The sequence below is a fragment of the Ipomoea triloba genome, chromosome 8 (genome assembly GCF_003576645.1).
Source record: "Ipomoea triloba cultivar NCNSP0323 chromosome 8, ASM357664v1".
Classification (NCBI taxonomy): domain Eukaryota; kingdom Viridiplantae; phylum Streptophyta; class Magnoliopsida; order Solanales; family Convolvulaceae; genus Ipomoea; species Ipomoea triloba.
Genome location: NC_044923.1, coordinates 1,739,553 through 1,765,770, shown reverse-complemented (window position 1 = coordinate 1,765,770; position 26,218 = coordinate 1,739,553). Strand labels below are relative to the sequence as shown.

The window sequence follows — 26,218 nt, the reverse complement described above, 5'->3', positions numbered from 1 at the left end:
CCGTTAAATATCTATTAAATCGGAACGAAATTGGTAATTTTGTTATAGGCAATGGACAGTTTCAGTCGATAAAAGGTCCCCAAATCCACAATAAATTTATATTTTAGGTTAACATTTGCATAGTTAGAGACTAAATTAAGCAACTTTGGTAATCGAATACCAAAATGGTGAAATCCTTATAGTTGAGAGACTATTTTTAAAAAAAATTATATAGAGACTAAATTGAGCAACTGTGATAGTTGAGAACCAAAATGGTAAAATCATAATAGTCGATGGACCATTTTAAGTAAAAATTACATAGTTAAGGATTAAATTGAACAACTTTAGTAGTCGATGACCAAATGATGAAATCCTAATAGTCAAGAGAAAAAATTGGGTATTATTAATCACTAGATAAACTCCTATACTTCTAAACTTTCAACATCAATCAGTGCACCATTTTGATCACCACAAATGCACAATAGTACAAGCCTTAAAGCATACAGTACAACATCATTTTATTTCATTTTTCAATACCTTTCCTGTTCAGTGTTCACTAACCTGGAAAATTTCTACCCCTCAGCTGTCTCAGGTGGTTCAAGCAAGCAACACAAAATATACAAACTGTAATAAAACTTATGCCAAGAAATGCACTATTGTTGCATCATAAATGGAGATGAGCTAACATCTGTTGTGCTGTAGAATGAATCCTCAGCTGCACCATAATAATCCTCTCCCTTCTCCCCATCCCACTTCACAACCTCCCGGATGAACTTGAACGCCTCGTCGACCGTCGCTCTATCTCGGGCCCGAGATTGCCACACGAAAAGCTTCCGGCCCGTGACGGATGCATAGAGGTCTTTGAACTTCTTCGCGACGTAATAGTAGGCTTGGTGAGCTAGCGACTGGTTCGTGTGGTGCGTAGGCACGGGGCTGAAATCAGTGAACCACTCGCACGTTCCTAAAGGAACTTTGTTCACCTTCGCCTCGAAGATATCGTACTTGTTCAGGATTAAAACGAAAGGGGTGTCTTTGAAACACGGGTGTTGAATCATAGTCTCGAATAGGTCTTTGCTTTTCATCATCTTGTTCTGGAGAAGCACCCCGCTCCCGTTGCTCTCCGGGGCGATCGACATCTGATCATAATCGCTCAGAGCAACACAGACTACTACTGCGCTTACATCTTCGAACATCTCTAACCACTTGCATCCCTCGTTCATTCCGTTGGCGTTTACCCTTATTAGTTGGTACCTGCTAGGAAGAGATTCATTTGCATTACAGGTAGGGGTGTTCATTCGGTTAATAACTGAACCTAATTAACTGAATTTGCAAAATGCTTTAACCGTTAACCAAACTTAAATTCCTATTTCCGGATTAACTGAACCAAATTTTTTTCCGGTTAACCGAAATATTTTACTCCAATTTTTTAAAAACCTTAAAATTTATAAATAAAATTTGTAAATTTATAATTTCACACCACAAGAATAGTCATTACATCAATACATAATTAATAAAATTTGAAAAACTAGTCTAATAATATGATTTATGAATTATAAAAAATTTAAACACGCACATATATATAGACGTAATTCGATTAACGACACTTTAAACCGAATTAACCGTTAACCGGAATTCTTTAAAATCCTTAACCATTAACCGAACTGAAATATTTTGTTTAAAAAAAGGTTAACTAAATTTTGTCGGTTCGGTCGGTTAACCGATTTTTCACTAAATTGTGCACACCCCTAATTAAGGGCATCATTTACTGGTATAAATCACACTCCCGCCCCCCAGGGAGAGATTTTCTTCATTTAAGATTTTTTAAGTAAAGTTTCCTGCAACAAGATTTTGCAGTGCCTCCTAAGAATTTCAAAAATAAAATGCTACGAAACTAATTCTTACAGTTAGTTCCTGCTCGAATTGTATAAAGCAGTGGGAAAACGTTACCTCATAAGAGGGGGTGGAGGAGCTTCGAGATTGTCTGTATAGGTTTCAGACATTGGGCTACGATCATCCAAGGAGAACTCCATAAAGGCTAAACCTTTCCCTTTGGTAACCCCTTCAGCATACAGTATGTCTTGCTCCGAAGGTTCATATTCGTTACTCGATACCTCAACAGCCTGCGTGGAGGGAGAAGAAAAGCTTAGTGTAAAATTGATATTAATTTTAGGGAAAATTGTAATTTATGCCCCTCCATAATATGTCAATTATCAATATCACCCCTGAATTGAATTATTAGTGATATAAATGTTGCCCTCAACTTTCAAAATGGTACATATGTTGCCCCTCCCGTACCATACGGGAGGGACAATATATGTACAGTTTTGAAAATTGAGGGACAACATATACACTTGGGAGGGGCAATGTATGTATCGTTTTGAAAATTGAGGGGTAATATTTACACCACTAATAACTCAAGGGTGACATTGATAACTGACATATTATGGAGGGGTATAAATTACAATTTCCCCTTAATTTTATCATTCCGCTAGACTCCACGAGCAAAGCACACCTTGTTTAAGAAGTAATCCGCTGCATCGGGTAGGAAATGAAGTTCGTCTTTCCTCTTGTATGCTTCCTGAATAGCGGGATCCTTCCACACCTCTTCAACGAGTGGAGCATACTCACGAGTCGCTGCAGGGAAAAACGCGTCTAAATCTCCGGTGGCGATGATATCTAAGAGCCAGTCCGAGAAATGTTTCAACCTCGGGTTCAAGGAGTAGACGCAATGGTTATTCGGACTCGCATCTTCTTCGCTGCCTATATAAAACTGAAATTTAATTATCAGACCACCAAGAGTGGAACTTTTAAATTAATAACAAGACTTGAGATTTATTCAAAAGAACCTTCGGCTTTTAGCTTTGACAAGGCTTCCTCCTCAAATCGCTCCCGGCCATCGAGGAGAATGCTCAGATACTTGTACATGTTGCTTTGAATCATAAGCTTAATATCTTGCACTTCTTCAGCAGTAAACTTGTTCCCATACAAAAATTTGGCCTGTTCAACAAGTTATTACGAAAAATATGTGATTTTTAATTAAGAAGTAGAAAATTTTAAGCTTTGAGGAATCCCGAATGGCCTGAACAAACCATTTATTTCATATTGCGGTTCATCCGAACTAGAAAGGCCAGTGAGGAATGCAATAACATAACAAATATTTCGAACATAAAGTAGAGGTGAACGCCAAATTGTAAGTCGTAGATATTGTAAATGAAAGATATCTTCTAAGCACTATATATTATGCCTGTCAATTAAACTTTTAGACTTGAAGTGGAAGATAACATATCATTCATTAATTATTATATACATAAACATGCATATAAAAACCATAATATAAACTGATTCAAAGACTATTTAATATCCTAAATAATACTAGTAAAAACGGAGAATTCAAGGAGTGCTAGTGCTCATAAACACCTTTCAGAGATGGCATTACCTGTTTGAAAATAGTGCTTGTTCCAGAGCCATCCAGTCCAAATAAGAGTAGCTTTTGAACTCTTTTCTGCTCGAGATAAGGAACAGTAGAATAATTGCTTGGCTCATTCCTCTGATAATGGGGCTGACCATTAAGTATTGGCAAGGAGAACAAGGAGCAGATGATCCGTGTTCTTGTCTGTGTAATGAAATAAGTTTATGTTGTGTGTTATAAAAGCCAATCGTAAAAAGTGAAAACTGAAACCAATTAGTTTGCTGTTACGTACCTTTTCCCACATATTTCCTTTGATATTATTTTGTCCTTCTTCCTCGTATCGACCATCATCATATACCCAAAAGTGAGTGTCACGAAGACATTGTACATTTGCAAACTGTCACAAAATGAATAGTAGTCGGGATTATTAGGAAAAACCAAAGGTCACGACAATTAATATGAGTTTGTGATAGGGAAACTTCTGCACCTGGAAACACATCTCTTAATCATGGGTAATAGAACTACGACTCACCTTCAATACTTTGAGTTCAAGTTTTGTTATTTCTCGTCCATTAATATAAACCCGAGTGTTTCCATTGCTTGCATGAGGACTAAGCTTCCCGGTGAAATTTAGATTTGAACTCACGATTCTGTCGGGTTTCCCTCCCTCCTGATAAATGGATAAGGTAAAACTGTATCAGTATTTCTTTCTCCCGAGGCCAAACAAAAGAAAGCTTTTTTTTTTTTAATCTTAAACTACAAGGATGAAGTTACCTTTCCCCAAAGCCCAGATTCTTTGTCGTACCAATACCTACCGGGCTTTAGCTTTTGAGGAGGTATAGGACATTCGAATAGTTCTGCCATCTCTTCTGGTTTCAGAGGGTATCCATTTACAATAAGCTGCTCTGGTCGAAGCTGGTTAGCAGAACACTCTTTCTCGGCTTTCATTATCTGCTTAGCTTCTAAAGGGCAAAGCAACCGTGACAAAACCCTCGAATGCCTACCCAATTTGAACCGCTTTGACTCATCAATGGGCATACTAATGCAAGTTACACATTTTCGCCCCTCTGGCATTGAACCCATTGCTCGGAGCACACAATTGCTGCAATACTTAGCATCACAAACCAAGCAGGATTCCTTTGTTTCCCACTTGCCTTTTCCACACCTATAACACACTCTCGTTTTCTTTTTCTTATTTTCCCTGGAAACACCAACATAAGCAGGAAATGCTTGATTCTCTGAGTATTCTCCTTTCTTCTCAGATCTATCAACTGTATTGAAAGTTACCACCGGGGCTCTCCTTCCAGGGTTGACCGACTGTTTTGGAGCATCATTTGGAGGATTATGAATAGAACCCGGAGATATTGAGGGAGAACCTGACAAAGATTCAAGGTTCAACACAACAGACACCTGTGATTCTGTACTCCCCGATAGCCTCGGACTTTGATTGGATGGACTAGTGATGCCTGCAACTCGAGAGGCAATCAAAGGTATTGGCTCTATAACTGGGACACCTTCATGGCTCATTGATCTTCTAGATTCAGAAGAGGGCTGTGCTACAGATGCTGTTGGAATCGCACTGGAATTTACATCAATCGGCTCTACACACGGAACCTCATACGAGACTGGAGGACCATTATACTCCAGAGCTATTGAGTAATCCAGATTAGTCTCCTCTTCGGGAAGGGGAGCCCCCGGTGGAAGCATTTTCCTCACTATATCCCTCCAATCCTCATCCTTATTTTGCTCCATTGTTTCTCACCGAAAATTTGATCAACCTCTGCTCACACTACCCTTAGTTTCACAAATCACAATCAATCACTTCTAAATGCTACTGTTCTCCACATTCATCATACCAAAAGAAATAAACCACTATCAAACACCCAAATCGCATGCTTGAAAATCAAAGCTGCCAAGTCTACTAGTCAAGAAAGAATCAACCCCAAGTACCACCACACCATCTTATCAACAATGTCCATGAATTCAAGTCATGCTGATTAGCCTACTGAACCAAGAAAAAGTTACCTCCACCAAAGTCAAAACCCAAAGCCTTCAAATACTAATGAACCAATAACTCTTGAAATTCAATAAAATTCAACGGTCCAAGATACCACCATTTTCAACTTCAACTAAACAAACACAAAAAAGACCCATCCACCAACTACAAAAGGACAAACAAAACATTTCAATAACATCTAAGAAACAACACTTGACTACAAATGACAATCAACACCTCTGAAATTCAAAACTAAACTAAGAAAATCCCAACCCTAACAAGCTAGAGACAGTTCAACCTTAACTGCCATATCCACATCAAGCATAAGAATAAGATAATCTAAAGAAATGGGTATGCAATTTCAAAAAGAGTTGTCAATAACAGTAAAAGTGGGAACTTTTACATCTTGGTAGATGGTACAAAAAAGGGTATGAGTTGAAATTTTTTACCTGAGAAAATGACAAGCAAAGAGTATCCGAAGCTGAGGTCGTGGGGTGCGAGGAGGGGTTGCCTTTTCTGAGCTCCAAAGCTCAGAAAAATTAAAGGGTGCGAGTAAAAGTCTGGTCTTTTGGGGAATCTACCCTTTTAAAGACGAAGCAGTCGCTGCTAAAAGGTAGACACAGATATAAACCAAAATTACACTGAATATGTATTCAAGTGTGCATATATGAGAGTGGCAGATGTTAGAGAAAGAGAGAGGAGAAGATACCGGCGATTTTGTCAAATGCATCGAAGTGAGAGAGAGAGGAGTGGGGCCCATCCGTCCATGTGAGTGCACGGTTGCAAGCTGTTTTGACTGTATTGTGCAGAGACTAAGACGAAGAAGATTGGTGATGTCTTTTTAACGAGAGGTTAATATTTAATTTCATTCCGGAAAAGGATCAAATATGCCCTTAAAATTTATACCAAAAATCAATTAAAAGATTAAACATATCAAATTAAGTTAAATACATTAAATTTAATGATAATCAACAAATTATCTGTAAAAAATAATCCGAAAAGGTTACCGGTTCACTTCTCCGGCGAGTCGCCAAAGAAAGCGACCAGAAATTGGGAGAAGGCCAATGCGACTAGATCTATTCGCCTTCTCTTGTGAAGGCGACCGGTCGCCTTCACCACCGGATGAATGGTCGCCTTCTGTCGGAGATGGCTACCGGCAGGTTGTCGAAGAGCCTAATTGATTTTTGGTGTAAAATTTAAGGGTTTATTTGATTTTTTCTCATTTTATTTTAATATATTTTGTGTGAGACCGTTTTACGAGTTTCAAACTTATTTAGTGTATTGCAATCCTTTTTAAATTATAATGGTGGCTAATGAAGTTTCAAACACTATACACAATGTGGACTAGGAGACCCCTAGATATTTGTTTTTGTTATTATAAGTTTATAGGCAAAGTGGTGGCCAAGGGACCCCTAGATATCTGTTTTTGTTAATATAGATTTATAGTCAAAGTGGTGCACAAGCAATTTGTTGACTGCCTAGTTTAGACAGCATACAATTGCAACCTTTTCATTGTAACACTCAATGTTTCATGTTTGGAGGAGAAACATGTGGAGGACCACATTATTGATGTCAAGTGTTGGAGGGAGGGGGGACCTTAACACATTTAGAGAATCATTCATAGAGATCCAACAACACAACAATAGAAAATAATTTATGAGCGATTATAACAATGAATTGTCTCCCAAACACTTTGTGCTCAGATGATACATTTATCAGTCTTCTTGAGATAATGTCACAGGATCGAATTCCGGGGGACCTTAACACATTTAGAGAATCATTCATAGAGTTCCAGCAACACAACAAAAGCGATGAATTGCCACCAAGCACCTTGTACTCAAATGACACATTTATGGCTCTCTTGAGCGAAGGTTACAGGATCGAACCGAACTCCTGTGGTGGGGTATTGACTCTTCGAACTGCAACAGATAAAAAAAAAGTATAAAACAGATACTACATTGTAATAGAGTCAATAGTACTAAAAAAACGATGAATTGCCTCAATTACTCAAATTATTCTCCCAAACGCATCCTAAGTCCATATTGGGCTGCAAAATATTTTGGTCCATTTGGGCTGACCATCTGAAATGCCAGGATTTGGGGTTTCCAAAGCCCAGCCCATTATAAGCTTAACAATGGCAGGCCGGGTCAGAAAATCAATCTCTTTCTCCGATTTCACTCTAGCCAAAATTGCCATCACTCCATCGACGGTGCTGAGCTTAAATCTTCTGTGTATCAAGGTATTTTCTCCCCCAATCTATACATACGCAAATCCCATATCTTTTTTTCCTTTGCATGCTAGGTTTAGCTAGAAAAGTACTAATTTTGAACAAATGGGTACTGATTTAATATGATTGGATGTTTATTTGGGGAATTTCTTGGCTGTTTATGTTCAATTAATCAGCTTTTGAGTGGCTCTCATTATTTATTATTTATAATTTATAATTTATATATATATCAACTGTTCTACAGCTTCATATCAAAGAGGTAATTAGCTTTGTGATAGTATTTCCCTATGGATGATTGTTTCTTAGCTTTGTGATTCACTGATGCTTGAACTGTTTTTGTTGGTATTTTTGCTATTGTTGGTTAGCTTGGGCAATGCTGCAATTGACACTAGTAGAAGTAGTACTTTTAATATTTTGCATATTTCTGTACCATGTTAGTGTTTATTATTGATGTTTTATGTAGTAAATTGCTTTATCCATTGTTTACTTATGGCAAGTTTTGATTTTTTTTGTATGATTATTATTGCTTAATTTTAGTTCCTGAGATTGATTCTTGAATCTGTGCAACAGTGGAGCTAAAAAGAAGATGCAAAAACTGGGTGAATTCAAGCTCCCTCAGTTCTTCAACTATCCTCCATACTTCACGTAATCCAATCAATCCCTTTAGATCTTTCTTGTCTTCATTGTGAAAGCATATACATTCTTGATTTTTTTTCTTTAGTTTTTATAACTTTACTTTAAAAAAAAAAATCAAATTATAAGAAATTTTTGAGGACCTCTGCATCATTATTCTTTAAGCTCTTATTTTCTGTTTTGTATTGAAAAGATTCTTTCTTGAAAGTGCCATTTACTTGCATTACTTCAGTTTGAACTTAAATTTTGTCTTTCTTCTTAGTTTACAGCCTGTGAGGGACACACGGGAGAAACAGATACAGTTATGGAAGGAGTTGATAATTGATTATTGTAAGACGCAAAAAATCTTCGTGATTGGACTTGAAGAGGACTTTCCATTGTTCAGTAATCCTGCAATTGAAAGTGAGATTTTCCATCCTTTTCATATCTCCAAATTTTGCTGAGGAATGAGAAGAATTGCATGCTGATTTGAGATTGGATCTCAAGGCATGTGCGAAGGCTGTCTTAAAGTTTTGCAGACTTTCTCTGCTGTTATGTTAGGTTATGACTACAGCAAATCGGCATGTTCTGATCATAAGCAGCTTCAGTTGCTCATATGTAGCTGTTTCCTTTTATGTATAATATTTTCTAAAAGTTATACCATCTGAAGTTTTATGGTGTTTTTCACTAACTTGGCGAGGCTCTTAAGAGAAGCCTTCAAGTCAAAATTAGTAGACAAGCTAAAAGTATCGCCTAGGTTAATATACAATCAAACCGATGCTAGGAAAAACTTGTGCTGTGTAAACTTGGTGAATCCATTGTGTTTTTCTATTAGCAGTTTTCTCTGCGAGTGCATGCCTTGTATGGATGAGTAACACATGGTGTCATCGTGCAGGATCTCTTAGCCATGAAGCAAGGGAAGCATTTCTATCGACTTTGGTTTCTGATGGTAAGCATTTTTATCAAATCTTGGCATTTGATATTTATACAATTATACTATTAGATGATTTGTTTGAATGTTGAAGTGGTTATTAATTTCTTTAATATTCTAACGGATCTCTTACCAAAAGAAAATGCTTACCTTCATAATAAATATCTTATTTGTCAAAAAAGTAAATAAATATAATTGTTTAAATACCATGTTTACTTTAACAGGCCGTGCAGAATGGATAGATAAGGGTCATAGGAAATGCTTAATTCTTTGGCATAGAATCCAAGATTGGGCCGACTTAATATTGCACTTTGTAAGTAGTCGCATAATTCTTCTGTCACCATGTACTGTATGAGGTCATGCGCTCTTTTATGATATTTGATGCAATTCTTCAGGTCAGGGAAAATGGTTTGGAGGACAGTGTAATGACAGTTGAAGAAATACGTTCCGGGACGGAGTCCAGGGGAACAGGTAACCTCCAGTTATTGCGAATCTATCTACTATTTCCTACTTGTTTGTCGTAACGAGGATTTGATGTTATAGTTTCTGTCATACGCCTTCTCTGTCGTCTGTATTTATCTTTTGCGTGTATGGCCAGAGCTTCACGGGATGGATCGTACAATTCTTATGCGAGCGTTGAAGCTACTAGAAAACAAGGGGAAGCTTGCATTATTCAAGGGAACTTCTGCTGATGATGAGGGTGTCAAGTTTTCATTATGATTTATGACAACCTCTCAGGGCATGTTCACATGAATACATGATGTTTTCCATTTGTATTGAATGTCCTGAAACCATCTTGTATTCAATCACAAATTCAGCTTGAAGCTGAGATCAAGTTATGTAAATCCCACATTTTGGAATACTGGTAAAGATTAAGAAAATGTTTAATGACACAATTTGGCACTTCTGCTGACATGCCTTTGTATTTTGTAGGATATAGTTAATTCCAAGCTTACTTCTCAACTTTGATAGTTTTACACTTTTACTGATCTTAGTCTCTTACAATCACATATTCCTTGATCAAGTTTACAGTTACAAGAGTTTTCCAAAAGTGTGTAAGAAACATGGTTGCAGTGGCGCTAGGCGGTACACTAGCGCTTAAGCGGTTTAGACCGTGCCTAGGCGGCAACCTATAAAAAGAAAAAAAAATAATACATGTGTGTGGTATATATATATATATATATATATATATTTAAATATATATAAATATAATTTTAAAAAAAATTAACGAAGGCCGCGAGTTAACTCGGTTAACTCTACTGAATTGGGTGAGTTAACTCGGCCTAGTCGGTCGAGTTAGGCGCTAGGCGGTTAGCCACTTAGGCAGACACCTAAGGAACAATTCGTCTTGGTTTAAGGGCGCCTAGCCTAGGCGGGGATTATTGCAACAATGGTAAAAAACATTCAAAAACCTCATAAATAATTCCGCAAACCAAATTAACAGATTCATCAAACAGATACAAACACATTGGTGCAAGAATCAGACTTGAATTATGCAGATAAATGGAAGGAAGGAAGACTTTTCTGCATCAAGAACCTGCATAACTGTACATAACTGGAGACAGCAATAAAATCTCTTCACCAGTTCCCTTACTAAAAGAATTCAACTTTTCATTCTGATTGACAGTACTCTGTTAAATCTATATCATATATTGCCTGAAATGGCTACTAAATAACCAATGGGCACTCGCGATTTCAATGCAAGTAACTTATATTAAGTACAAGGGTGGAAGCTATTTACTCCAACCAATAGTGAGCATCTTAGAAGGAACTGAAGCTGGATCCAGTTCCCAACATTCTTTAGAAATGCCAACTGCCTCTTCACCAGAAAGCTTCTTGGCAGGAATTTGGTGGGACATCACTGTAATTTCATCCTTCCCGAACCATCTAATGGCGTGAGCCCCGATCTCTCTTCTCTTGAAAACGGCCCTAAAACCATCAACCTTCTCAAGGTATGCCACACTCAGGCCGTGCATTTCAGTGTAACTGGTTAAACATACAACAATACCGTACTGCTTGTCCTCAACATCTTGATTCCTTCCACCGGCGTTTGGGTTATTTTCCTCATAGATTGCCCAAACTGAACCCTTTTTAGGGTAAACCCTGTACAATGCTCTAGCTGCTCTTTCACAATCCACGACATGAGAAAACTTTTTCAGGGATTTCACCAAAGCTTGCTCAGAAACCTTATATTTGCCACATGATATGTGAAACCCCGTTTTTCCCCAATTAATCAATGCCTCATCGTCATTATTTTGCAAGTCCAACCAAAACAATCGCACCTCAAAAGGATTCACAGACAAGACTTCATCAATCAAAGCATAATACCTTGGCATTCCATCATCTATATCATCATTATAAACAGCCCACACTTGTCCTTTCTTGAAACTCCTCTCCTCTCTATCATTACCAAATTCATAAAAGTCTGAACCTTCCAATGGCATTATCTCTGAATCAACTATTATAGACACTTTGCGCCTCTTGGCATCCAGATCTCCACCCTTTGAAGCTCTTCTTTGCACAACTTCCAAGCTCTCCCCTTTTGACACCTTACATCTCTCCCTCTTTCCTTTCACATTCATGATCTCCATAGCTTCCTCTATTTCACTTTCTGTTTCACTCAAACACAACTCTGTATCCTCCTTTTCGCTTTCCAGCTCCTTCTCCCCTAAGTTTGGCTTCGTCGCCATCTCATTCACCTTTGCTCTTGATTTCTCCTTATTCAACTTCTTCACTAGCATTTGCATCTCTGCTAATGTCATTGTTTCATCTTCACTGACCTCCGACCGCTTTGCCCTCGACCTCTGCACCACATTACCACTCTTCTCCTGATCCTCACCTCTCCCTCTCACCTGAACTCCTCTCCTTGACCTCACTCCTTCAATCTCACCACCACTATCATTCCTTGCATCTTCTTCCCTACCAACATTTCTCGATTTATTCGCTCTATTGGATGATCCACTCTCAGCTTCATCCACATCTTTCAATCCTCTCCCTTTTGCCCTTTGCAAAACCTCCCCAACACTAGTCATTTTCCTAGCCTTAATCCTAGCACTAACCCTAGTCCCCAAAACTTGATTATTTTTCTCATCCTCACTATCATTGTCCATAGAAGAGACAGAATTTTCAGCATTCTCCGATACTTCAATAGCATGGAAGCTCTTCTTACAATTAGGGCACATTAAGTTATGCCCCAAATACTGTCTGCTAAACTTATGCAACAGCCTACAAGTCGAACACGCCGTCCAGAACGTCTCCTCCTCCGCCGCTTCCTCCGCTGCCGAAGACTGCATAGCGACTCTGAGCTTCAAATCATACTCCTTTCGCCTAATCTTATCCGACAAAACCCTATACGCTTCCCCGACGAGCTTGAACGCCTCCTCACAGGCCACGAATGGTTTCTTATCCGGGTGGAGAGTCAAAGCAAGCTTCCTATACTGCTTTTTGATGCCATTGATGTTGGAAAACCGCTCGACCTGGAGAATTTTGTAGTAATCCGGTGAACCGGCAGCACCATCGCTCGTGGTGGCGGTGCGGAGGATTTTGAAGGCTGTGAGCATCTCGGATAGGCCGTCTAGGTTGGGGCACTGACGGTGAGCTCGCTTGGCGTGCTTTATGGCTGAATTCAGGTCGCCGGAAGTGTACTTCTCCTCCGCTAGGGTTTTGAGGCGGAGCACGTCCGTTCCTCCTGGGGAATCTCCATTTTCTGACATTTTTTCTCTCCGGTTAAGAGTGATCGGCTAACCGGAAACTGAAAAATTGGGCAAATTTATACGGAGTACATTATTTATTTAGAGTTTTTAAATTTTCTTGACCATTTTTTTTGGTAAAAATGTCAAAGACAATGATAATTTTGTTATTAAAAATAACAATTTTGTCATTAAAAATAAGTCAAGACAACTCGTAGAAAAGGGTTTGTAAATTGGGTATTGTTTTTTAAGTAGTTCTAAGTTGTGTCTCGAAATAGAGTAGCGTAAATTTAGTCTGGCCGAAATTTAGTGTAACTACGACAGGAGCTTTTAGTCAAGTTGAGATTGTCCTAACAAGTTTAAATTTAGTTGGGCTGAAATTTAGTGTAACTACGACGGGAGCTTTTAGTCAAGTTGAGATTGTCCTAGCAAATTTAGTGTAACTACGACTCATGATAGACTCGCAGACCTGACCAGATTAAATTATCACTCTCATACTCTAAGATTCGGATTCAAAATTTTCAATTCCACCCTACTAAACTCCTCATAATTGTGTTTTTCATGTTTTTAATATATAAACCCCTAAAACAAACACACCTTAAAAACTCTTATTAGAACGGAACGCAATAAAGCAAAACTCATTCTTCATTCCAATTCCAAGCTCCCGTCGTAGTTACACTAAATTTCAGCCCAACTGAATTTAAACTTGCTAGGACAATCTCAACTTGACTAAAAGCTCCCGTCGTAGTTACACTAAGTTGAGATTGTCCTAGCAAATTTAATGTAACTACGACTCATGATAGATTCGCCGATTTAATGTAACTACGACTCATGATAGATTCGCCGACCTGACCAGATTAAATTATCACTTTCATACTCTAAGATCCGGATTCAAAAATTTCAATTCCACCCTACTAAACTCCTCATAATTGTGTTTTTCATGTTTTTAATATATAAAAACCAAAAACAAACACACCTTAAAAACTCTTATTAGAACGGAACGCAATAAAGCAAAACTCATTACTATTACAAACATTTAATTCTTCATTCCAATTCCAAACATTTATACCAAACATACCAAATAAAAAATTCTTAACAAGTTTATATATTATAGTTTTCATATATAAACCAAACATACCAAATAAAAAAATTCTTTACAAGCTTATAATTATGGTTTTCACATTTAAACCAAACATACAAAATAAAAAATTCTTAACGAACTAAAAACAAAAAAATTTAGAACTAAAATTGATGGGGTGCGCCGGGCCGAGGCAGTAGTGCAACGCCAAGGCGACGCTTGAAAGCCCAGGCAGCAAGCTACCTTAATGGGCCTTCCCCCTAAAAAAATTGAGTTAATATCGTGTGGACCATTGGCCCACGTATCAGATATTAAACTGATAAGAACAGATACTACACTTGATCTTAGCCAAAAGGCCGAGAAAGGTATGAGGTTCATAGTTATCGGCCCGCTTATTTTATTAGGCACCACAGGGTACGCTCCCTCTATAGAAGCGATGTGGGACAAAAAAAAAGCTGCCTTAATCAGCTGTCTGCAGTCGGTATTCGTAGATGTATCGAACAATACCCAAAAAAGGAAAACGAAAAAAAATCTGTTAATCAACTATTTACCGTCATTATCTTTGTTTTACAACAGAAGTTGAATATTTGTGCTTTTCATATTCAAGAATCAACAGAATACAGGCAGGCAGTTCACAGATGCTGATGCTGGTGTTATGAACGAGAACAGAGAATTGTTTGAATATTTTAGTAAAATTTATGTTTTTACTGATCTGAATTAGGCCCTCAGAAGTATAAATCTTCAGGCATAAGTTGATTCATGTTCCACTTAACTGTCTATATGAATTCATGTATGTTTATGTGCCATGTGTATATACAAGCTAAGCATGCAGGGAATTGAATACTCTGATCTTGTTTGTGTGCAAAAGTTCTTCTGTTGTATATGTTTTTGTAAATATGTTTATATGGGACTTTTATGTTTAATGCCTTTTACTTTACAAGTTTTGACCGCTTTTCTCTATGGAGTGGATAGAGGTGTAAACGAGTCGAGCAGAGCTTGATCCTAGGGTGGTTCGAGCACAATCTTGAGCTCGAGTTTGAGTTTGAGTTTGAATTCGAGCTCGAGTTCATGCTCGAACTTGAGTTCGAGTTCGATTTTGAGCTCGAATTTAACCTGTTTGATTTTAAATTCATGTTTCAATTAAAAATAAACTACAATATTATATATATATATATATATATATATATATATATATAGTCGAGCCACGAGCCTACGACATTAGAGTTCGAGCAGTTCGAGCTCGGCTTAATTATTAAATGAGCCGCTCGAGCTCGAATTTGACTCCCTAGGTGTGGAAGTGGAGATTATTTTAATTCTTGTTATCGAAATATGAATTGTGATTATATATGTATGGCAGGATGGTTTGAAGGAGCCTTTTAAATGGGTGCAATTGGACTTATGGGTAGTAGTAAGATGGAAAAATCTTCTAAGGCTACAAAGGAAGCCTTCGGTATATATGTGGGCTCAAGTGTTGTGGACTAATTATTTTTCAATTGACCATGCAACACGTGAACACATGACCTTAAACTGAACGTTGGACTACATATTTATATTTTATATGTATTACACCCACCACTCCAGACTATACATTTCTAGCCACATAGTTTATAGTTCGTTAACATATTTTTTGTATAAAAAAAAAAAAAAAAAAAAGAGAGAGTAGAATGTGACATAAAATTTGACTTTGAAAAACTTAACTAAGTTTATGGGAAAGATGAATCCAGGCACAGTAGGGACGAACAACTGGGCAACAACGATCCACATTCATTAGAAGCAAAGCCCGCACAAGGCAATCTATAAAGTTTCAACTTCAATTCATTATTAAAGAATGATGGTCTAACCTAACCAAGTAGCAGAAGATAGACATTAATTTTGCATGTTGGGTAATAAAGTGAATTATCAAATAATGTTTGATTTTGTGTAATCCTATGACGAGAATAAAGATAATTAATCCCAATATAATGACGTTTATTCGTTTAAAGCATCCATATAAACAAAAAATAATAATTTAAAAGTATTAATCCGAATTTGAAATTAAATATTTTTTTTTGAAAAACAAAGTCACGAACTATATTAATTAATCAAAAGCAATTGCTGAATATAATCTGGGTACGAAAAAAACCAAGAACGAGGACCAGACTGAGAAGCCGTAGCTCTAACTAACACATGAGCGTACGTATTCGCTGATCTAGGAACAAAATGAAACGACACAGTAACAAAATGACGTTTCAATCTAACACAATCATCTACGCAGCCAATATAAGAATGTGTGAGGGCAGAGTTGTTTAACAAGTTGCACACCACCTGACAATCTGTGAAAATAGCCACCTTCACCCGACCACAATCCTTCCCATGAGAGTGCCTCCTTAACAGCCATAGCTTCTGCTAGAACAGGGTCATGAAGACACCTAACCTGTTGATTGCAAGCTGCCAAAAAACCTCCATCACCCCTATGCACCACAGCTGAAACAAAGCCTCCCTCTCTGTCCGGAAAGACTGCGGCATCTACATGAATTCTGACCACATCAGTAGGAGGCGCATGAATATTAACTCCCCGGGCAGCCAGACTTGTACGTAATGGTAAGATTTCTCGGGCACATCTCCACACGAAATTAAGGATTTTCGGTGGCAGCTTCAAATTCCAAAGCAACTTCCATGAAGAGAAAATGTTAGATTCACTGGTTGCATCTTCCATCATCAGCTTATAGCCCTGCCTAACCGTATACAACCCTTTTAATTTATGTGACCCCTCCAGCACCATTGATCAGCAAAGGAAGTAGAGATAGGCAGCGCCCTGATCAAATCAATATCCCGATCACAAAATAACTCCCTACGCAACGGAATGTCCCAGTCTGAAGTCGCTGGATCGATAAGAGCCGACACCATAGTTGAACTGTGTGATAAGCTGAGCGTGGTGAGACAATAAAGGGGGAGTCCTTTTCAAGGAGCCATGGATCATCCCAAATTCGGGTTGTACAACCATCACCAATCCTTCGAAATAAAGCAACCTCTGCAAGAGATCCTAAGCAGCAAGGATAGACCTCCATACAAAGCTCGGATTTGCACCAAGTTTAGCTTGCAAAAAGGAACAGTCAGCAAAGTACCTGGCCTTGTAGAGCCTCGCAGCTAAAGAATTCGGTCGAGTAAGAAATCTCCAACCTTGAAATTAAATTAATGATACCCTTTTTAATTAAAAAATATAAATAAATTTAATTCACCAGTAACAAAAATTTATAATCTATATCTATACTATATATAAAAACATTATCCTCCTCTAAAATTTTCCCGCCCAAATGTAGGGGTATTGTAGTAATTATAATAATAAAAATAATATTATTATTATTAATTATTATTATTATTATAGAATAATATTAATTATAATTGATTATAATAGGGTATTAGTAATTATGGTAATTATTATGATTGAATAATATTAATGAGATAAGAATGTGGTTTTGATTGTTACAATTTTTGGTAATGTCAATCATATATATATATATATATATATATAATATATGCTAATATTATATATCTATATATCTATTAGTAATATTTATGTCAATATTTAATTGATTATAATAGGTTAATATTTAATTACATAATTTATTAGTAAAATAATTAGTAAAGCTTAATTGATAAGAAAATTTTATTAATTAATGAAAAATTTTATTAAATAATATCTATTAATCTATTAATTATTTTACTCCATGGAATAAATGCCTAATGTACTGCTTTGACAATTAGGGTACGATTGATTCGATTGTACGAGATGTTAGGGTTAAAAGATTGAGATAATTTTTTTTTGTTTTGTCGAAAACAATTTTAATAAGGTGTTGTGTGTGTGTGTCTATATATATATATATATATATATATATATATATATATATATATATATATATATATATATATATATATATATATATATTGGTTTATTTCATTGGACTTCCTATTTATTTATTTATTTATTGTATTTTATTTATTTATTTAGTATTTACTTAGATTAGATGACTAAAATAATAGCAATGGTTATCTCTACATGTATCTATATTAAATGACATGTATACAATATATGTGGACTATGCATATTACTGGCATATTTTATGTATGTGTAATTTGCATAATTATGTTTATATTCTAGGCACATTTGATTTATTTAAATTCAATTGTTTTAAAATTCAATTGTTTTAAAATCACGTGTTGTATCTAATAATAACATAATATTTTATAATATTTTTTTGGTAAAATATTGTGACGATCAATATATACAAGCAATTCAATATTACAAGAGAACAAATATTATATTGAGTGATATTTTTACACTAATCACATAATAAAATAATTGTACATGTTCAATATTAGAATTTTTTAATTATTCTATCTTTAATTTTATTATCTAAATATATAATTTAAAATATGTATCCATACATCCCACAGGTAATTGACCAATTATTTGCTTGAATTCAAGAAGAATAACATTAGAAAACATAATCGATCCAACCATTTTCATCATTTGCACTATATATAATATTAATGTTCTAATTTATATAATTATATATCAATATAAATATTCTTAAAACATTATAATAAAATTTAATAAAATTCATTCCGCAGACAAAAATACTAGTTATATTTAAAGAAAAAATTATTAGCCAATTCAGTAATAATAGCCATTAAATTCCTCCCTAATTACCATTACAAATATCTATTACCTATTGCTATTTTTTGTGAACAAAGCACACCCAATACAAACAACCTTAAATAAATTGATTACATAAATTTAAAACTAAAAATTGGTGGGGTGCGCCGGGCCGAGGCAGTAGTGCAACGCCAAGGCGACGCTCGAAAGCCCAGGTAGCAAGCTACCTTAATGGGCTTTCCCCCTAAAAAAATTGAGTTAATATCGTGTGGACCATTGGCCCACGTATCAGATATTAAACTGATAAGAACAGATACTACACTTGATCTTAGCCAAAAGGCCGAGAAAGGTATGAGCTTCATGGTGAACGGCCCGCTTCTTTTATTAGGCACCACAGGCGTACGCTCCCTCTATAGAAGCGATGTGGGACAAAAAAAACCTGCCTTAATAAGCTTTCTGCCTTCAGGATTCGTAGATATATCGAACTATTTACTGTCATTATCGCATGCAGGGAATTGAGTACTCTGATCTTGTTTGTGTGCAAAAGTTCTGATCTTCTGTTGTATATGTTTATATGGGACTTTTAAGTTTAATGCTTCATATTTAATAAAGTTGACAAATTATGTGATGAGTTCAGCTCACACGACCAAGTAAATAAACTTTGATAGAAATGGTTATTTATGTTTGAAACGGCTGCAAGTATTCATTGAATTTGAGCAGCATATCAAAACATTCATTATATTTAAATTGAAAGTTCATCACTCTTGAATTAATTATTTATCAAGAATCAATGGCATGAGCTTTAGTTCATTATACCCTCCTTTCAAAGTTTGAATTATATACCTGACTGATTCTTGAAGGAAAATGGTTCAACCACCCCAACCAAATGACTAATTCTTGCAAAACCAAACCTACCTAAAGTCAAAATTGAAGCCTTTTTAACCTTACATTTAAGTATTAGAAAAGACTAATTGTTGTAAAGAGTTTTTTCCCCTAAAAATGGGTGGTGGGTAGAGCATACTTCTCGCACCTAAAAGTTACGAGTTCGACACCTCAGAGTTACGGGTTCGGTTCTTACCGACACTTTCTTGATTGAGTCCGTCAGTCCGTAACACAGGTCACACGCCTTTTAGATGATGACTATAAGTTTTTCTCATGCGAGTTGAACTATAAGGAAGTAAAGATGACCTCAATGAGTTGAGGTCATATGATCCAAATCATCAAGGATAACACCCAGTGGACTAAGATCGGTCATTCGGTCTAAAATGGTTCCTCGACTATACAAACTTTATAGATAATAAAGTCATTCAATCTAAAATGAACTTTATAGATAATAAAGTCATTCAATCTAAAATGGTTCCTCAGCTATACAAACTCTATCAAAATGGTTTCTCAACTATACCAATTCTATCAAATTAGTCATCAACATTTGGTGAAATCCAAATATGTGAGGGACCATTTCACTATACCAATTATATGTAACAATAGGAGGCATGGTGAAAGGATGATCAAGAAGAGAACACAAGAGGATAAAGAAAGAAAGAATTACTTTCTACTTTGCTGTTTTTGATTACAAAGAATGTGTTTCCCCATAGATAAATGGACTAAAAACATATGTTCCAAGATACCAAACATCCTAGTAAAATGTTGTCCATTCTCTATAGGCTAGACAAGAAGGGAGGAAATGCAAAACCAAAAAAAAAAAAAAAAAAAAATAACCAAAAATCAATTAGCTAAGAAGGCTTAGTTCAGCTGCACAACCCAAAAAAACTAGATCAAGGGAACTGGAATGAGCCTCCGATTTCGGAACTACCTGCCGGGGGGTTGATGGCGACCCAGAGGAGCGAGATGGTGATGGCGATAAGACCCGACCAGACGAACACGATTGTTGGAGTCCTACCTCGTCGTCCCATTAGTCCTTTCGCGAATGGATAGAGATGCGCCAAGACCCAGAAGCTAAAGAACACGCCTCCAAGCAAACGGCTCCATTGCGGGATGCTGCTGTATATTGTTCGGCTGAACCCAACCGCAATTGCTATCAAGTTTATCATCATGATTGTGATGGGCGGGATCATCAACGAAGTCCACTTGATGATGTAAAGATCAGCGAATTCATCGTCGTTTTCATCGCCAGCTGATTTTGACGTCAGGGTGAACGAGATTTCAATCCCGGCAATCACTTTCAGTAGCCCTTGAAGCACAGCAGCAAGATGGGCACTCGTTCCTCCAATCAACCAGAATTGCTCGTTACGCCACCATTCTTCGAGGTTAATGCCAGACCACTTGATCTCGAGCACCGCGAGCATGCAGAGAGTCAATGTGATGACCAAGAGGTAAGTGAGGAACGTGACGTTTAAGGACTGGACGATGAACTGGCCCGAGAACAGCGAGAGCGCGGGGAGGAAGCAATAAACGATGAGGAAAATCGAGGTGAAAGGGTAGATGCCAACGTTTAGGTAGGCAATTCGCTGCAATAACTTCATCTTAGGACTAGCCAAGAAAGCGTTGTTACGAGAGAAGAAGATCTCGACTGAGCCAGTGGCCCATCGGAGGACTTGATGAAGCCTGTCTGTCAAATTGATCGGGGCAGTTCCCCGAAACGCATCTCTCTTGGTCACACAGTATACAGATCTCCAACCTCGGTTGTGCATCCTATATCCCGTTACCACATCTTCAGTTACTGACCCGTAAATCCATCCAACACGATTACCCCATTCGGTTTTGTCTTCATACCAACACGAGATGACACTAATTGCTTCAGCAACAGTTGAGGCATCAAGAAGCTCTCGAGGAATCGTTAAAGCACCGGGGGGTCGTCCATTCTTCACTGCGGGGTGATCAGCAAGCGGCCTGCCTTGGAATTCAGCCACCGGGATTGAATCAATAAGGAAACTCGAGTTACCAAACCTTTTAGGAAAAGAAGCAAGGTTCATTTCCTCATCATCGAAATCACCCATTCGGAGCGCCTTGTTCTCCTCGGGAGCATTTGCAACACTAGCATGGTTCTTGCGACGACGAGCAAAACAACAACTGCAGCAACCGGGGTGATACTCCTTAGTTCTCGGCGGGTCAAAACCGTAAAGAGCTGTCCTGCGGAATAGGCAACCGGTACCCACATAAACCGGACCTTGCAAGCCATCCAAGGCTCGCATGTTCACATCAAAGAAAACCGTGTTGTGATTTGCATAGCGATCGGAAGGATCGATTCCTTCAAACCTTTGAGGAAATTGCACATAGCACAAACGGTCACCGCCACGATCCATCATAAAACACATCCCCTCTCTTATCGCCTGCGAGTTATAAATGTAGTGATCACAATCAAGGTTGAGAATAAACGGGCCATTCGACATGATTGCTGAAGCTCGAACCAATGCATTCATTGCCCCAGCCTTCTTGTTGTGATCATAGCCAGGTCGTTTCTCACGAGAAACATAGACCAACAAGGGAAGCCGAATATCGACTTCAGTAAAATCAAGAGGACTGCCTTCAGCAGAATTCCCGTGTAGTGGTTCATCACTCGGAGGTTTCAACATCACCTATACAATTGGGCAAAGGAGCAGAAATTAAGATGTAGGTTCGGTGTAAATTATTTTGTTTTTACATTTTAACATAGAAAACAACAAACAAAAACCTAGAACAATGGAAGATTAGTAACCAATACTTCAAAGTTTCTTAATATTGTTTCCCTAGTGAATTCATTTCTAATATTTATTTTATTAACGAGTAATGAGGTTACCTGTATGATTCCCGCATGATCACCCCTTGAATGCTCGGGAGATGTAACATTCCAGGTGCCAGGCCAGTGGGTCCCATCTGCCATCCAAGTGGCTTTAGTGATTTTGACAGGTTCCAACAGTTCATCACCAGCCGCCTCTCTTTGAAGCTTCATAGCCTTAATTTCTTCCCGAGCATTATAGGCATCAGAACGTCGACGTATAGAATCAGGAAGGCTGTTGATTCGAACCTTGAACTCATCATACTCACGCTTCACTCGTCTCCGATCCTTGACAAAATCTTGACGCACCTTATTCTTGTATGGATCTCTCTTCAAGTTGAAGTAAGTATCCGGATTCCTCGGCTCAATATCATGTTTTCGACAAAACGGGACCCATATGTTGGCAAAACTAGCAGCTTCTGCCATGGCCTCGAAGGTCAGGAGGGCACCTCCATCGTCAGAAACGTAGCAAGAAAGCTTTTCAACTGGGTAATTGGCCGCAAGAATAGACAGTATGGTATTAGCAGTAACAAGCGGTGGCTCTTTTTCTGGATCGGCAGTGGAAACGAATATGTCGATACCAGGAAGATCAGATTTCCCCGAGGGATTGGCGGGTGTAGGCATTTCGAATTTTTCCTTTAGAACATTAAGATCCGTTGCTCGATTAATTGGGCACAACTTGGGAAGTTGATCTAGCAGCCAGGAGAATGCGAACCAAATCTCGCATATAATGGACATATACCATAACCATATCGCATCGTTATTGGGGTTGGTGATTCTCCATTCAAGAAATAGGCCGAGCACAACAACACGAATCAAAATCAAGAGCCTGTCAAGCGCATTCCGAAAGTCAGAAAAAAAAAAAATTATGCAGAGCTATAAAAGGAAAAATCTACAAGAATCAACAGTAATGTGTCAACAAATAAGAAGAATTATAAGGTAAGGAGAACAACACAACATAAAGCAACAAATGCTTACCGATATGGACTGAGAACTGCAGCAGGAATCTTCAATTTGCGTGTAAGTGGTCTCCATGGCTTGTTAAGAAGTTCGGAAGGCTCACCGTCATCCTTGTCATTCCCTAATCCCCCTTCCTTTGGCCATATAGCATTACCGTAACCATAAGTCCCTTTAGTCTCAAATAACCATCTATTATGATCAAAATCCCCAGTTTGACTCCTTGACAAGCCAGACTGACTTCTTACTATTGCCGATTTGCTGCCCGATTTCATCAATGACAACCTTCTCTCCATCTTAGACATCCCAACATTCGACGGTAAAGATAAAGGCTGTCTATTAGGATCTACAGCACTCTGATCCAACTCGGTGTTCTTGTAAGGCTCTTTACAACCGGGGCAAATCCCATCACCTGTCTTGACAGCATCAATATAGCAATCCCGGCAAATCTTGAAATCGCATTCACAGGGGAGAATATCTTCGCCCCTCTCATCACGCATGACCTTTCCATCACATCCCGGGATTGCACAAGAAGACCCTTTAACACCAGCCATCTGAGGATGGTTGGCTTCTGACTCGATCACCTTATCCATCAGATGAGCACGGGTCACGCTGTTGTACCCTCCGGTAAACAAAGAATTCGACACATACTGCTCTTCAACCCTCTGTGAAATCGAGGGATCCATGGGCTGGTTATCAGGCGTTGGCGGGATATGCACTGTATAGTTCGCAAACTCAACACCACTAATTTCGCTGTCAAGAGAATCCCTTGATAAGTTCACATACCGGCCCGAGGAGGTCCTCCTTGCAAAGGTCACAGATGGACCACCCGGGACCTTGCCTGATTGTGGGTCTGAGGCTTTGAAGGATCTTCCTGCCATGTTGCTAAAACTTATGTTAAAAAGAACTACTCGCAAATCAACACTTCAATAGGGCACCTGCAAAAGAAAGAACAAACATTAATTTTCAAAGATGAGTCCGTTACAGGCTTACAACAGGATGTAATATACTAGAATCATTCAAAATTCCTTTTTCGAATTGATAAAAAGGTCATCTTTAGACAAAATTCAAAACAAAATGGATGAAAATTTTTGAAAGATCCATAGAGTGAATAAAAGAAATCATGACCCAACACCCTTTCTCTTCACCCAACACAATTAGCTTTCACTCTTTATGGCTTCAGCCATCTTTTTAAGTTCAAAATAAAAACCATAGTGCACCAAAAGCATCAAAAACCAATTTGAAAAATCACACAACAAAAAAGATACCTATAATCTCAATTTGATACACCAAAACCAGAGATCAGCACACCATTCACATAAAAACCAGCACAAGAAACCTTTTCGCCCCGTAAACCCGATAGATCCAATCCTTGAGATGCAATGCAGTTCAAATAAGCATAAACAGAGACCAGATCCTTAATCACACAAAACCCACTTCTCTATATACATCTGAACCCTATCATGATATGCAGAAGTTGAGAACAGACATATGTGACCTCCACTAGTTGCCCAATACTTAAATAAAGAATCATATAAACCAACCACAAGAACAGGCCTTCCAAAAGCGTGTAAGAAACATTCAAAAACTCAAAGGAATAAAATATGTCATAGACATATATATACATACAATACAAACACCACAGGATATACATGGGCATATACACACCTGCTCAGACTACAACATTTTACAACCGTAACAAGGCTTGCACAACCCTGGGCCCACACCCAAAATGCCATACACACAACAAGACCCAGTCACACAAATTTCCTCCTTTTCTGCTTAATTACATCATATATTAAATTCTAATTAATCCAATTAATGACAGGAAAAGCATAAAGACAAAAGCAAAACAGCTCATTATTTATTTCTCCCTTATCTGTCTCTTTCAAAGGTTTTCTAAGGATTGAAGAAAGAGTGTAAAGACTTAGTAAAATAGGAGTTGTTAAGTGCTTACTAACCTCTCAGGAGAAAAATAAAATAAAATAAAAATATCAGCTTTGGCCTTTGAGAAACCTTCAAACTATTCAAAGAACAACAGAGCATATGATTTTGCCCCAAATTTTTGAATCCAAAATGCAGCCGGCTATGGCTCAGCCTGCAGACTTGTTCAATCAGAATCATATACTAATCACCTCAATCTCTCTCTCACTCTCTCTCTCTAAAATAATATATATAAACACATATATAAATGAAAGGGTAACAGATCTGGGTATTCAAAAAACCTTCTTTCCGGATGTGGGCTAAGAGAGTAGGAAGAAAATGTCCATTAATGGCCGCTTTTGCGATGCTTTTCTGAGTGTTTGGTAAGAATTTGTTGGAATTTTTGAGGAAATTTGGGTAAAAAAGACAAGAGAGCGGAGAAAACGGAGTGGGGCTTGGCGGTAATTTTACGGGGATATAGGGAGACGGTACGCGCACGCTCTAAATGCGTACGCGCGTAGTGCAGCTGTTTTACAGCTACAATCCAGTGTACAGTACCGAGTTTCGTGTGTACGGAATATTATAATACTCGAAAGTAATACCTTTCCATATTAAAAAAAATATCTTTTTCTCCAAAAGGAAGTAATTAAATATTGAAAAAAAAAGAAAGTAAATATTACTCCGTATAAGGTAAAATTAAAGGAAATATATTATCATTTAACAAGCGACTAATTGGTTCGCTCAAAAATATTTAAAAGAAAACGAAATTGAAATTTCATGAAAATTAAATTATAGAAAAATGAGTTTCATTATTTTGGTTGGTAGAAAATAAATTACTAAAAATATAAATTCTATTATTTGATTGGATTTTGAATTGTAAAAAAATAATGAGTATAATTGTATAAAGATAATTATACTCCTACACAATAATAACAACAACAATAATATTGATAATTGAAAAAGTTAATGAGAACATAATTGTTCTCTTTGTTTTTCATAAAAAACAAAATATCAAGGGAGCCATAGAAAATATTTTCCATCCAACCAAACAAAGGAAAATCTAGTT

The 26,218-nt window shown here is 37.5% G+C and overlaps 4 protein-coding genes and 2 non-coding genes across 14 annotated transcripts; 1 reads left to right on the top strand and 5 right to left on the bottom strand.

Annotated features, from left to right (window-relative positions):
* Nucleotides 1-438: 438 nt before the first annotated feature.
* Nucleotides 439-6,224, bottom strand: LOC116027302 (extra-large guanine nucleotide-binding protein 3-like). 5 transcript variants are annotated; one of them, XM_031268846.1, is made up of 10 exons: nt 6,094-6,224; nt 5,834-5,987; nt 4,163-5,549; nt 3,921-4,058; nt 3,681-3,785; nt 3,416-3,592; nt 2,826-2,976; nt 2,492-2,739; nt 1,927-2,099; nt 439-1,230 (listed from the first exon to the last, which is right to left on the bottom strand). In XM_031268846.1, the coding sequence occupies exons 3-10, from the start codon at nt 5,138-5,140 to the stop codon at nt 633-635; spliced, it is 2,568 nt and encodes an 855-aa protein (XP_031124706.1). In that variant the 5' UTR covers nt 5,141-5,549; nt 5,834-5,987; nt 6,094-6,224; the 3' UTR covers nt 439-632. The 5 variants fall into 5 exon arrangements, with proteins under 5 accessions (XP_031124706.1, XP_031124704.1, XP_031124707.1 ...); XM_031268844.1 differs by having other exon boundaries at nt 5,834-5,990; nt 6,094-6,198; XM_031268847.1 differs by having other exon boundaries at nt 4,163-5,390; nt 5,834-5,990; nt 6,094-6,198.
* Nucleotides 6,225-7,532: 1,308 nt separating this feature from the next.
* LOC116027726 (vacuolar protein sorting-associated protein 25) lies at nt 7,533-10,069 on the top strand. Of its 3 annotated transcripts, none has more exons than XM_031269452.1 (7): nt 7,533-7,623; nt 8,149-8,256; nt 8,507-8,646; nt 9,119-9,172; nt 9,379-9,467; nt 9,550-9,625; nt 9,753-10,069. In XM_031269452.1, exons 2-7 carry the CDS (start codon nt 8,198-8,200, stop codon nt 9,872-9,874), a joined length of 540 nt encoding a protein of 179 aa, XP_031125312.1. In that variant the 5' UTR covers nt 7,533-7,623; nt 8,149-8,197; the 3' UTR covers nt 9,875-10,069. The 3 variants fall into 3 exon arrangements, with proteins under 3 accessions (XP_031125312.1, XP_031125313.1, XP_031125311.1); XM_031269453.1 differs by having other exon boundaries at nt 7,553-7,623; nt 8,182-8,256; XM_031269451.1 differs by lacking the exon at nt 7,533-7,623 and adding an exon at nt 7,703-7,870 and having other exon boundaries at nt 8,182-8,256.
* Nucleotides 10,070-10,574: 505 nt separating this feature from the next.
* LOC116028075 lies at nt 10,575-12,889 on the bottom strand. Its single transcript, XM_031269868.1, has one exon. It carries the CDS (start codon nt 12,865-12,867, stop codon nt 10,888-10,890), a length of 1,980 nt encoding a protein of 659 aa, XP_031125728.1. The 5' UTR covers nt 12,868-12,889; the 3' UTR covers nt 10,575-10,887.
* Nucleotides 12,890-14,094: 1,205 nt separating this feature from the next.
* Nucleotides 14,095-14,290, bottom strand: LOC116028129. Its single transcript, XR_004100078.1, has one exon. It is a non-coding gene; the product is annotated as a U2 spliceosomal RNA (small nuclear RNA).
* A 4,424-nt stretch (nt 14,291-18,714) lies between these two features.
* LOC116028128 lies at nt 18,715-18,910 on the bottom strand. The gene has a single exon (XR_004100077.1). It is a non-coding gene; the product is annotated as a U2 spliceosomal RNA (small nuclear RNA).
* A 1,177-nt stretch (nt 18,911-20,087) lies between these two features.
* LOC116027179 (cellulose synthase-like protein D3) lies at nt 20,088-25,606 on the bottom strand. 3 transcript variants are annotated; one of them, XM_031268639.1, is made up of 4 exons: nt 25,455-25,606; nt 23,251-24,167; nt 22,294-23,101; nt 20,088-22,093 (listed from the first exon to the last, which is right to left on the bottom strand). In XM_031268639.1, exons 2-4 carry the CDS (start codon nt 24,108-24,110, stop codon nt 20,333-20,335), a joined length of 3,429 nt encoding a protein of 1,142 aa, XP_031124499.1. In that variant the 5' UTR covers nt 24,111-24,167; nt 25,455-25,606; the 3' UTR covers nt 20,088-20,332. The 3 variants fall into 3 exon arrangements, with proteins under 3 accessions (XP_031124499.1, XP_031124500.1, XP_031124498.1); XM_031268640.1 differs by lacking the exon at nt 25,455-25,606 and adding an exon at nt 25,191-25,443; XM_031268638.1 differs by lacking the exon at nt 25,455-25,606 and adding an exon at nt 24,498-24,986.
* Between the last annotated feature and the right edge of the window lie 612 nt (nt 25,607-26,218).

Excerpts from the sequence above, each read along its gene's own strand:
- LOC116028075 (XM_031269868.1), bottom strand. The coding sequence starts at position 12,867 with ATGTCAGAAAATGGAGATTCCCCAGGAGGAACGGACGTGCTCCGCCTC.
- LOC116027726 (XM_031269451.1), top strand. The coding sequence starts at position 7,734 with ATGATTGGATGTTTATTTGGGGAATTTCTTGGCTGTTTATGTTCAATT. Across the intron at positions 8,257-8,506 it reads AACTATCCTCCATACTTCAC|TTTACAGCCTGTGAGGGACA; the intron begins GTAATCCAATCA and ends CTTTCTTCTTAG. Across the intron at positions 9,626-9,752 it reads GACGGAGTCCAGGGGAACAG|AGCTTCACGGGATGGATCGT; the intron begins GTAACCTCCAGT and ends GTGTATGGCCAG.
- LOC116027179 (XM_031268639.1), bottom strand. The coding sequence starts at position 24,110 with ATGGCAGGAAGATCCTTCAAAGCCTCAGACCCACAATCAGGCAAGGTC. Across the intron at positions 23,102-23,250 it reads GCAGTTCTCAGTCCATATCG|GCTCTTGATTTTGATTCGTG; the intron begins GTAAGCATTTGT and ends TGCGCTTGACAG. Across the intron at positions 22,094-22,293 it reads ATCATGCGGGAATCATACAG|GTGATGTTGAAACCTCCGAG; the intron begins GTAACCTCATTA and ends CCAATTGTATAG.
- LOC116027302 (XM_031268846.1), bottom strand. The coding sequence starts at position 5,140 with ATGGAGCAAAATAAGGATGAGGATTGGAGGGATATAGTGAGGAAAATG. Across the intron at positions 4,059-4,162 it reads AATCTGGGCTTTGGGGAAAG|GAGGGAGGGAAACCCGACAG; the intron begins GTAACTTCATCC and ends TCCATTTATCAG. Across the intron at positions 2,977-3,415 it reads CAAGCACTATTTTCAAACAG|GCCAAATTTTTGTATGGGAA; the intron begins GTAATGCCATCT and ends CTTGTTGAACAG.